The sequence below is a fragment of the Zea mays genome, chromosome 5 (assembly GCF_902167145.1).
Source record: "Zea mays cultivar B73 chromosome 5, Zm-B73-REFERENCE-NAM-5.0, whole genome shotgun sequence".
NCBI classification, from domain to species: Eukaryota; Viridiplantae; Streptophyta; class Magnoliopsida; order Poales; family Poaceae; genus Zea; species Zea mays.
In genome coordinates, this window is record NC_050100.1 from 95,268,562 (window position 1) to 95,280,958 (window position 12,397).

Sequence of the window (12,397 nt, forward strand, 5' to 3'; positions counted from 1 at the left end):
CCTTGCTCCGTGATTCTCTGTGAACATCTTTTGTAAGGGCGAGAGGCTCCAAGTTGTGGAGATTCCTCGCAAACAGGATTGAGAAAAGAAAAGCAAGAACACCGTGGTATTCAAGTTGATCATTGGATCACTTGAGAGGAGTTGAGTGCAACTCTCGTCCGTTGGGACGCCACAACGTGGAGTAGGCAAGTTTTGTACTTGGCCGAACCACGGGATAACCACCGTGTCATCTCTGTGATTAATTTCTTGTGGTTATTGTGTTTTGACTCCTCTCTAGCCACTTGGCCATAATTGTGCTAACACTTAACAAGTTTTTGTGGCTTAAGTTTTGAAGTTTTACAGGATCACCTATTCACCCCCCCCCCCCTCTAGGTGCTCTCAGTTCTGATGTGCCTTGGGGTACCGAACCTTCGAATTTCTAGTCCATCTCTGCCTACCGTGTTTTCCTTGGGTCCTCCTTGGTTTCATGGAAGACCAAGAAGCAGACTAATGTTGCTCATTCCAATGCCAAGGCTAAGTTGCGTGTCTTGGCTTATGTGACGACTGATGTGACATGGCTTCGGTGGATGTTGGCTGACTTGGGATCTCTCTTACTACTTCTACGCCTATGCACTGTGATAGTACCGATGCCATTAGTATACATTAGGATCTGGTGAAGCATCAGCTCACTAAACACATTGGCATCGATTGTTTTTATGTTCGGTATGTAGTTCAGGATTATGTGGTTTCCCTTCAGTATGTGCCTTCAGAGTTACAACTTGTCGATTTGCTTACCAAGACCCATACTAGAGCTCAAATAGTTTTCTTCTCTCCAAACTCACTGTTGTTGATCCATCATGCGTTTGAGGGTGTTAGTGCGTATACATAGTTCCTTTCTTGTATTGTATTTTCTCTCGAATTTATGGTTCTCTGTGTAAACTTACTCCATGTACATTTGCTTTTTGGGCCCTATAGAATAGGATAGTTACCATTTTCATTCTCTCCTAACATATAGATGGGTAACAAGACCAAATTGCTTCCCCTAAAAAAACAAGACCAAATTGCTTGATACAAACAGTTATTTGGAATACAGAGAACTGTCTAATCTATCTGTTTATCAAAGCTTTTTCATAAAACTTGAGACCCCTAGAAGTGCGTGATTACTTGTGCTAGATGGCAGATATGTGTTACTCAACTTGCCGCTACCAAGTTTTGGTGCTTGGACATTAATTGAGGGATTGCCTGACTAGTGGATGCTTATTTGAATGCTCAACAGAGCTGCGTTTATCGATGATACAGCAACTGATTGGCTTCTGAATCTTGCCAAATGACACAGTTTGATGAGAGTATATCTCCACGAACCTGCAGAAATAAAGCACAATATGTTTTCAGTGGTTAGAAGTAAATGTACACAAGGGTTCAGAATAATTGCATAACAAATTATGAATGCATGGCTCTCAGAAACATATCCAAGTGATATGTAAACAATTCTAGTGGAAAAGGCATACAGTAAGGTCTAGTTTGGGAACCCCTTTTTTCTAAGGGATTTTCATTTTTCAAAGGAAAATTAGTTCATTTTCCCTTAGAAAAATAGTGTTCCTAAACTAGCCCTAAGTAACATAATCGTACAACATTGATGTAACCTATGTTAAGTGAGATGTAAAAAATGGGGAAACAAAAGAGCATGTGGAAGGGACCTGGTCTTGAATGGATGCTCTCAAGTATCAAATAAGAAAAAACATCTGAGCGGAGAGAAACCGAGAAGGTTCCAATGCTCTCAAGTATCAAATAGACATGGCTAAATAATTAGGAATAAGACAGGATATTACTTCTCTGCCCACTTCAGCTGTTGTTTCCAGTGACCTATGACACCTATGGCTACAGGTCCAATCCAGGGGTTTCATCAAGCTTTCTACTAATGGCCTAGTGATGGCAATTCAATCCACAAACCCGAAACCCGACGGGTACCTGACCTGACGGTACGGGGTGCGGGTACATGTGGATTTTGACCCGCGGGTGCAATCCGTACCCGACCTAAAGTTTCGCGGGTGTGAGTGCAGGTTTCTATTTGAACCCACGGGTGGCCCGCACCCGACCCGAAATTTGGTTTATTCATTATTTTGTGCAATAATGATTAAGATACAATAGTAATTGTTTTGAATAAATAACTTCGTTAATGATTCATGAAGTGTTTTGTTGCTGCTCAACGGGAGAAGGATTAAAATCCATAAATATAACTCGATTATTGTTACTATTTAATTGCTTATAGCTTAATTATTGTTTAAATGTACACTAAGTAAAAACCCGTGGATGACCCGAAACTCACCTGAAATCCGACGGGTTTAAAATTAGGGATGAAAGTGGTAATCCGATCTGTTAGAACGAATTTAATATTTTAAAATAGATATGTATTAAATTTGATGTTGATCTTTTCTTATGTTATTAAGCACATTAGTATAAATATGAATAAAATATTATATAAGTTGTTTTATGTATTATTTGCTCCTTACAACACAAAAAGTTGAAAAAATTATCGAATTTGTTTCCGAATCCATACCGAAGTTTATATCTATTATTTGAGAAAATGTAGGATGAATTTGAGGTTTACCTTTTATGAATCTTAACAAGTTAGATGTTAAAAACAAGAATACAAATTTGTATTGTATATTCTATATCCTATTTATTCGCAATCAAAGGAAAAACTGATTACCGAATAAATACCGTTTCCGACCGTTTTCATCCCTATTTAAAATTGCACCCGCCGGTGCGATCATGGTCTGGTTTAGGTAGACTTCACGGATGTGATCGTGGATGGGTTTTTGCTCCACCCGATCCGAACCGACCCATTACCATCCCTACTTCTACTGTGCACAGTATACTTTTCAGATTTACAAATTGTAGATATTTGTACTCCTACAAACACTAATACTGAGAACATATTCTGCTGGATTCAGTCATTATGGTAGCTTGTAATCAAGTGTACAAGGAGAAACAATGTATCCCTTTCATCCCTAAGAACATTAGCAAGCTTAATTTAGCAAAAAAAAGAGATAAACATGTAATTGGGTTCAAGCATAATCCATGTTTATATATTGCCTGCTACAGAAAATTTTAGCTCGATTAGGTTCCTAGCTCAGCAGCTTTTGACAGAATCACAAAATAGAGGAAGAAAGTTGCACTGGATATCTGTGTTATAGAATAATGTGATGAGGTTGATGTTGTTAGAGTGGATGCACTAACCAGTGCAACCCAAAAGCTTAAGTTAATGGGGGAGAAGGTAGCCAATCCACTTATACAATTTAAAACCCCGACTCATGTGCAGCCAGAGAGAATGGCGCAAACGTGAAAATAAAGAGCGAAGGCATAAATAAAGGCTCTGCCACGATTCGAACTCGAGACCTCTAACTTTGATACCATGTTAGAGTGGATGCACTCGCCAGTTCAACCAAAAAGCTTAAGCTAATAGAAGAAGGTAGCCAATCCACTTATACAATTCAATGGATGTTTCAAGAATACTAAAAGCAATGTACCATCACAGCAGACTTGGCATAATGGGTGCAAAGCATATAATAGTTTCTCTACAAATCTATGGATTGAGTAGATGGAATTCCAGACAGTGGGGCACAAAGAATCTAGCATTTCATATGGCAGTTGATCTTAATGTGAGTGGCCAACGTGCTTAAGTTGTTGAATTGACATTTCACGTGCAATACCATGAATTTAACATGGTGGATGAATGATAAGGGAACACGACTAGCAGATGGAATCAAGCCACGGAACACGACTAGCAGATGGAATCAAGCCAAAAATCTCAATATAATAGATACTGGTATGAGTACTTTGTAGTACCTAGTAGAATATGTAGTGCTTCTCATGCTTGCTAAAGCTAGCAGTTTGAAACTTCGAATATCAATGGATGGTTTCAAGAAGCCAGGTATGACGTAGTTGTAAACAAAATGAAGAGAAGCAATGAAGGATGTAATTGAGCAATATCAGATGAAGAGCATATTTGGCTTATCAACTGCTGTGATGAAAACCCCACATGGATTTTGTCATGTACGGGCGCTCGTACGCCAGGCAGCGTCGCGCCCGTGACAGGCGCCACGCACAGGAGCGCGCAGGGCGCGCAGATCTGGGAGATCAGCAGGAGCATATGGAAAGCAGTGGCTAGGAAGGAAAATAGAAGAATGGAAAGTAGAGGGAAGGAAAGGAGAGATTGATGGGTGATTGATTAGTAGAGGGAAGGAAAGGAGTGATTGATTAGTGTTACCATGTTTAGGCTTGCCTAAAATAACAGCAGGCCGATGGCTATATATGCGGCACAGGGAGACAGGAATAAAGGCAGCAAACAAGTTATCTCTTCTCCACCTCTCTCTCTACCAACTAAGCCTACGGCTGTGGGGGATAACCACGCCGGAGAAGACGACGAACCGCGGCTACGACCTTCGTAGCCGAGGGCCCCCTGCTCTAGACGCCCAGGCCCTTGACAACCTGGTATCACGAGTCAGGCGATCTTCGTCCACTCGATCCCACACCTCCGATCAGTCCCTCGACGTCACCCAACCACCACCCAGCCCTCCACCATCACCGCCATCGACCTCCTCCATTATGACCACCAAAACCATCGACGATTTGGCTACGATAATCGAGAAGCTCGTGGGCACGATGTCTGTCCTCCAAAATGACGTCGAGTCGTTGAAGAAGGACAAGGCGCCATCCTCCTCGCCGTCCGGCAGCGGCGGCCACGACGGCCAGCACCACATCGATCGACCACCAAGGTTCCAAAAAATCGACTTCCCGCGTTTTGACGGCAAGTCGGACCCCATGCTCTTCGTCAACCGTTGTGAGTCCTACTTTCATCAGCAGCGGATCATGGAGGAGGAGAAGGTTTGGATGGCCTCTTACCACCTCGAGGGCGTGGCCCAGTCGTGGTACCTCCAGCTACAGACGGATGAGGGGACTCCGCGCTGGCACCGCTTCAAGGACATCCTCCAGTTGCGCTTCGGGCCTCCCCTACGCTCGGCGCCGCTGTTCGAACTCGCTGAGTGTAGGCGTACAGGCACCATGGAGGAGTACCAGAACCGCTTCCAGGAGCTACTACCGCGCGCCGGACCACTGGAGGAACGCCAGCGCGTGCAACTCTTCACGGGCGAGCTGTTGCCACCGCTCAGCCATGCGGTGCGCATCCACAACCCCCAGTCACTCGCGGCGGCTATGAGCCTCGCACGGCAAGTGGAGCTGATGGAACTCGACAGGGCCCCAACGCCGGCCCATATCAGGCCAGCCGCACGCGGCGTCCTGCCTCCGCCACCGAAACCGGCGCCTATGGCGCTTCCGACGCCCCACGTCCCTTTGGCGCTCCCGGCGCCACCGGCGGGCGCGGCTCCGGGCCGTGGCGAGGGCAGAAGGCTCAGCACTGAGGAGATGGCCGAACGTCGTCGCCTCGGATTATGTTTCAATTGCAATGACAAGTATTCCAGGGGTCACAACAGGTTCTGCAAGCGCATCTTCTTCGTCGACGGCGTCGAGATCATGGACGAAGACGACACCGACCACCCCGACGGCCCCGACGCTGAGGCGCCGTGCTTCTCGTTGCAGGTCGTCTCAGGCTGTCCCGTGGCCGACACCATGTAGGTCGCCGTCATGTTAGGAGCCACCCCGCTCGTCGCCCTCCTCGACTCGGGCAGCACGCACAATTTCATATCCGAGGCAGCGGCGCGGCGTTCTGGCCTTCCCCAGCAATAGCGCTCGTGCCTTTCGACCATGGTGGCCAGCGACGAGCGCATCACTTGCGTGGGCGTCATCCGCAACGTGCCCCTCACCGTCGGCGGTGACGCATTCCCGGCCGATCTCTTCGTCATGCCGTTGGCCGAGTACGATGTCGTCCTCGGCACTCGCTGTTTGGGCGCGCTGGGGCCCATTGTGTGGGATCTCGCATGCAAGCGCATGTCGTTACAGCACCACGACTGCACAGTCTGCTGGAACGGCGTGTCCACGTCCTCGGCGCCGGTGCTGGGCGCCACCACCGCGGCCGAGCCTCTGCTCGCGGCTCTCCTGGACACCTTCGCGCCCGTCTTCGCAGAGCCGGTCGGTCTGCCCCCGTTGCGCGCCCATGACCACCGCATCATCCTCAAGCAGGGCGCGCAGCCGGTGGCAGTCCGGCCTTACCGGTACCCGGCGGCACACAAAGACGAGCTGGAACGCCAGTGCGTCGCCATGATCGAGCAGGGGATTGTTCGTCGCAGCGATTCACCATTCTCGTCGCCGGTCCTCCTCGTGAAGAAGCCCGACGGGTCGTGGCGGTTCTGCGTCGACTACCGCGCGCTAAACGCGGTCACCATCAAGGGCGCCTTCCCGATCCCGGTGGTCGACGAGCTGCTGGACGAGCTTCATGGTGCCCGGTTCTTCTCCAAGCTGGACCTGCGTTCCGGGTACCACCAGGTGCGCATGAGGCCGGAAGACGTGCACAAAACGACATTTCGTACCCACGACGGCCTGTACGAGTTCCTGGTGATGGCGTTCGGGCTTTGCAACGCACCGGCAACATTCCAAGCCCTCATGAACGATGTGCTCCGTCCCTTCCTGCGCCGGTTTGTCCTTGTTTTCTTTGATGATATCCTGATATATAGCAAGAATTGGGAGGAGCACCTGCACCACCTCAGGATGGTCCTCGAGGAACTACAACACCACCAACTCTTCGTCAAGCGCTCCAAATGCGCCTTCGGAGCCCCGTCCGTCGCCTACCTTGGTCATGTGATCTTGGCGGCGGGCGTAGACATGGACCCGACAAAGGTGCAGGCCATCTTCGACTGGCCAGTGTCGCGCTCGGCTCGGGCGGTGCGCGGGTTTCTTGGCCTGGCGGGCTACTACCGCAAGTTTGTGCCCAACTACGGCACGGTCGCGCACCGCTCATGGCCCTCCTCAAGAAAGACGGCTTCGCCTGGGATGACAAGGCAGTGGTGGCTTTCGGCGCCCTCAAGGCCGCCGTCACCTCGGCAACGGTCCTCACCATGCCTGACTTCACAAAGACCTTCGTGGTTGAGTGTGATGCATCGTCACACGGGTTTGGCGCCGTGCTCACCCAAGAGGGACATCCGGTGGCATTCTTCAGCCGTCCCATCGCTCCTCGTCACCAGGCGTTGGCAGCCTACGAGCGCGAGCTCATCGGCCTAGTCCAGGCGGTCCGGCACTGGCTGCCGTACCTCTGGGGGCGGTGCTTCGTCGTCAAGACAGACCACTATAGCCTCAAATACCTCCTCGACCAGCGCCTCTCCACAATCCCGCAACACCACTGGGTCGGTAAGTTGTTGGGCTTTACTTTCACTGTGGAGTACAGGTCGGGTGCCACGAACGTCGTTGCGGATGCTCTTTCCCGCCGCGACACGGAGGAGAGCGTGCTGCTAGCGATCTCCGCGCCCCGCTTCGACTTCATCGCGCCTTCGTCAGGCCCAGGCCATGGACCCGGCTCTAGCAGCCATCCATGAAGGAGTCGGCGCTGGCACCCGTGATGCACCGTGGGCGGTGGCTGACGGCATGGTCACCTACGATGGGCGCCTGTACATTCCACCGGCGTCGCCCCTGCTGCAGGAGATTGTGGCCGCCGTGCATGACGATGGGCATGAGGGCGTCCACCGCACCCTGCACCGCCTGCGCCGGGACTTCCACTTCCCCAACATGCGACGCCTGGTACAGGACTTCGTGCGGGCGTGTACGACGTGCCAGCGGTTCAAGTCGGAACATCTACATCCGGCTGGCTTGCTGCAGCCGCTGCCAGTGCCCTCGGCGGTCTGGGCGGACATTGCGATGAACTTCGTTGAAGCGCTACCCCGGGTGCACGGCAAGACGGTCATCCTCTCCGTCGTCGACCGCTTCAGCAAATACTGCCATTTCATCCCCCTAGCGAACCCGTACACGGCGGAGTCTGTGGCACAGGCTTTCTTCACCGACATCGTCCGTCTCCACGGGATACCGCAATCCATCGTCTCCGACCGCGACCCGCTGTTCACCTCGTCGTTCTGGAGCGAGCTGATGCGCCTCATGGGCACCAAGCTCCTCATGTCATCAGCGTTCCACCCGCAGACGGATGGCCAGACGGAGGTGGCCAACCACGTCATCGTCATGTACCTAAGCTGCCTCACGGGCGATCGCCCTCGCCAGTGGCTTCGCTGGCTCCCCTGGGCGGAGTACGTCTACAACACGGCCTACCAGTCGTCCCTCCGCGACACCCCGTTCCGGGTGGTCCACGGCAGTGATCCGCCCTCCATCCGCTCCTACGAGCCCGGCGACACAAGTGTGGCGGCGGTGGCACAAGAAATGGAAGCGCGGGAAGCCTTTCTGGCTGACGTCCGCTTCCGTCTCGAGCAGGCTCAGGCGGTCCAAAAGCTGCAGTATGATAAGCACCACCGGGAGGTCACATATGAGGTTGGGGACTGGACATTCCTTCGCCTTCGCCAACGTGTGGCGGCGTCCCTGCCGCGAACCATCACTGGGAAGGTCAAGCCTCGCTACGTGGGACCCTACCGCGTCACCGAGATCATCAATGACGTGGCTGTTCGGCTAGAATTGCCGCCCGGCGCGCGCCTGCACGACGTGTTTCATGTCGGCGTGCTCCAGAAGTACGTGGGCTCCCCACCCACCAAACCGCCGGCTCTGCCGCCTCTTCTCAATGGTGCGGTAGTGCCTAAGCCTGCAAGAATAGCGGGGGCTCGCTTGTTGCGTGGCGTGCGGCAAGTCCTCGTTCACTGGAGCGGCGAACCAGCTTCATCAGCCACCTGGGAGGAGTTCGACGACTTCCGCGCCCGATTCCCAGCCTTCCAGCTCGAGGACGAGCTGGCCTTCGACGAGGGGAGAGATGTCATGTACGGGCGCTCGTACGCCAGGCAGCGTCGCGCCCGTGACAGGCGCCGCGCACAGGAGCGCGCAGGGCGCGTAGATCTAGGAGATCAGCAGGAGCATATGGAAAGCAGTTGCTAGGAAGGAAAATAGAAGAATGGAAAGTAGAGGGAAGGAAAGGAGAGATTGATGGGTGATTGATTAGTAGAAGAATGGAAAGTAGAGGGAAGGAAAGGAGTGATTGATTAGTGTTACCATGTTTAGGCTTGCCTAAAATAACAGCAGGCCGATGGCTATATATGCGGCACAGGGAGACAGGAATAAAGGCAGCAAACAAGTTATCTCTTCTCCACCTCTCTCTCTACCAACTAAGCCTACGGCTGTGGGGGATAACCACGCCGGAGAAGACGACGAACCGCGGCTACGACCTTCGTAGCCGAGGGCCCCCTGCTCTAGACGCCCAGGCCCTTGACAGATTTGGTTGTCAACAACACTATAATTAAGACATTTCAGCAATGAACTAAAAGCACTGTTCTTTGGATTTGTTTACGTGCAGTTGTGCAAAGCAATAAAGTAAGGAATAAACACATGGAATTACACAAATGGTGAAGAACAAAGGATCAAACAATGTAAAGAGTTTAACAAGAATAAATTACCTTGTTGCAGCTTCAGCAGACTCTAGTTTGAGATATGCAAAACCCTTACAAATAGGATCACGGGTTTTCTTATTTGCGGAAACTGCTGGATCAATGGATAAAAGGCCATGAAACCCTTTAAAAGCTTGCTTCAGGTCCTTGTGTATGTTTTTCTTTTTTGGGAGGTTCCAAACACGAACTTGAACACCATCATCACTGACATCTGTTAGGAAGTATAGAGAATGAATCAAAAGAACAAAGACTATGCCCAACAATAGCTCCTTCAACGCTTATAGTGGTAGCTAAATAAAGTGATGCCAATTTCAAATGATCTGCAAAAGGTAATGCTGAGGCAGTTCAGGTCTACAAAATCATGGCTATGCACAAATAACAATAATAGGAAAAAACACTCGTGTGGGAGCATCCGGCACTGGGTCTGCCCTTTTTAATCTTTCATGCAGACTTTCTTTATCTGTCATTACATTAAGAGCTGGATTCGGGATGGAAATAAAACCTTGTCAAGCCATGTTTATATGGAGGAAGAACATGTGGCATCAACTTTGTCTAGTTTTGGAACTTGGAAGGAACAAAAAAAGGATCATAAGGTCGTTGTTTTCTCAACAACTTTTATAGTTGTTTCATGCATGGTATAGGGCCATTGCCTCATCTAACTCAAACGAGTCATTGGGAAATGATTATTACACGTACACGGTTTCATTTCTTTACAGTTTACCAGTACTGCTAGCTTCAAATGAGTAGTTCTATCGTTCATGATTTATTTATATACTTGTCCGTGCTACCTATGATGTCTATCAAGTTCTGACTTCCGAGTACATGACATATTATGGCCATACATTTCCAGACAAGTGGACTGGCAATATGCATCAAAGAAAATTGCAGGTTTGACTCATGGTTGAATTCAACATTTTTCGCACAAAGTTCAATTACTTCTGTGCTGAAGAAAACAGTTTCCTCAACCTTACCTTGCATGTCCCCACTAATATTTATTTCTTTTTCAACCAACACAAAACATTGTTCTGGATTTACTTAGTTCAAGGATATCATATTTTGATAATGTTCAAGATTCTGCCAATGGAATGGCAAGGACACATTCAGTTGTAGAACACAGATCTCTATTTGCCTGGGGGAAGTAAAAGCAGGAAATGCAATCAAGGTTATTTGAGAAATATATCACACATTGCATTTACTTTCCAGCGGTGGATGACCAAATGAGTGGCATCTTCTCAACATGAATGTAGCTGAGCAAAATGTCATAAATAACTAAAACAAAGGGAAATAGCACCCCAGAAAAAGAAAAGGTGGGCAATTCTGTTATTTTTTTACCTTTTCTAAGTCCGATTGTTAGGGATGACAAGATGGGCAGGAGTATTTGCACCGTTTTTGTTTTCTAAGAAGATGAACGAACGATTTTTTTTCATAAGGAACTGTGATTATGCCGATGTGACTACATTCAGAGCAGCATTCAGGCTTGTTGCTGACGACGTTATCTAATTTCGCCGCCCTTCTTTATAAATGTTGCCACCTTGCATGACGTGTTGTCGGGCTACATTTTTAGTTTCTAAATGAAATTACATACAGGGGATCTTCTTCTTGTTTTTTTTTTAATTCGCTGTTGTACCCGAGTGTAACTCCCATGCTCAAGAAATAAAGAAAGGATAACGTAATACTAGTAGGGGACAGGATAGCAGAGAGAGAGCCAACCTGCGGCAGCTACTTTGGTGGAACTATCCCCGGCGCGGCGATTGGCCGGGGCCGCCTCTCCTCGCCGCGCCGCGCCCCCGCCAAAGCCCATCTCCCGGAGAAGCTGCTCCTCAATGTCAGTGGAATATGTTTTCCCCTCGCCAAATCCCGCCGGTTTGGGCCGCATCGTCAGAAACTCCTCCTCGTCTATCTCCATCTCTTCATCGCCATCGTCGGACTCCCAGTCCTCTGCCTCCGTCTCATCCTCCTCGCCGCCGTCATCATCGAGGCTGGGGCCGGCCACGGGCTCGCGGTGGCGACGCCCGTATTTCCTCAGGCGGGGGAACGCGTAAGAGAGGTTGGCCCAACGCGCCCGCGAAGGCCGGGGCCGCGAGAAAGCGAGCGACGTCGCTGCCGTGGTGCACGCCGGTGGTGGGAGCAGCAGGAGTGGCATTTCGGTGTTCTTTATCCTCTCCCTCAGCAACGGCCAGGCCAGCCGGTTCAGACTTCACAGTATTACAATTGAGTGCTTCCCGCAAGAGCTGACGGCCTGGGCCTTCAGGCGCACTGTTTTCATGTTGGGCCAAGTTTTCAGACAACCGAAGATCGGGGGCCTGCTTCCGAGCCTAACGGCTAACAACACGCGGGCAAGAACACGGATTAACATCCACTGGTTTCGGCAACCCTTCCGCCGCAGCCCCGCTCTTTCTATTCATTTTTAAATATCTCTCTTTCATTCAATTCCCTATTTCTCTTCTCTGGTTATTCCTTGTATTCAGCTCTCATTTACATTTTAAGAGGTATATATATCTCTACTATATTAAAGCACCAGTTTTAACGGTCGTCCTACGTCAATAAATTTTAAAAACTCCTTGCATTTCTTCGAAAACAACCCGCACTCCTACGGGTATATACGGTCTCTGGTGATCACGAAATATACGGTCTCTGTTCATAATTTTTTTTTGTTGGTGACGAAATATATAAGCATAAGCTTTACCAAGAAAATCATAGATTAAGCCAATCCTGCCAAATCGTATGAGAACGCAAATTATAGGACACATTTCTCTACTATAATTAAAGCATGGCACTTCTCTACATGATAGTAATTATCATTATATGTGCACGATGCACTGAGATATCAGTGTGTAACAAGTCACAGTATTATCTTATCTCTTCTTATCTAAATTGCCCTTATTAAACCCAATTTATGAACATGAAGCACAAAGTCGAGTTGCGGCTTTTGCTGATTT

At 49.4% G+C, this 12,397-nt stretch overlaps 1 protein-coding gene across 1 annotated transcript; it reads right to left on the reverse strand.

The window, feature by feature from the left end:
• Positions 1-932: 932 nt before the first annotated feature.
• Positions 933-11,707, reverse strand: LOC100276961 (uncharacterized). Its single transcript, NM_001150649.2, is given in 3 exon segments — positions 933-1,341; positions 9,468-9,669; positions 11,169-11,707. Coding segments are annotated over 3 exon segments (771 nt in total). The 5' UTR covers positions 11,602-11,707; the 3' UTR covers positions 933-1,205.
• Positions 11,708-12,397: the final 690 nt, after the last annotated feature.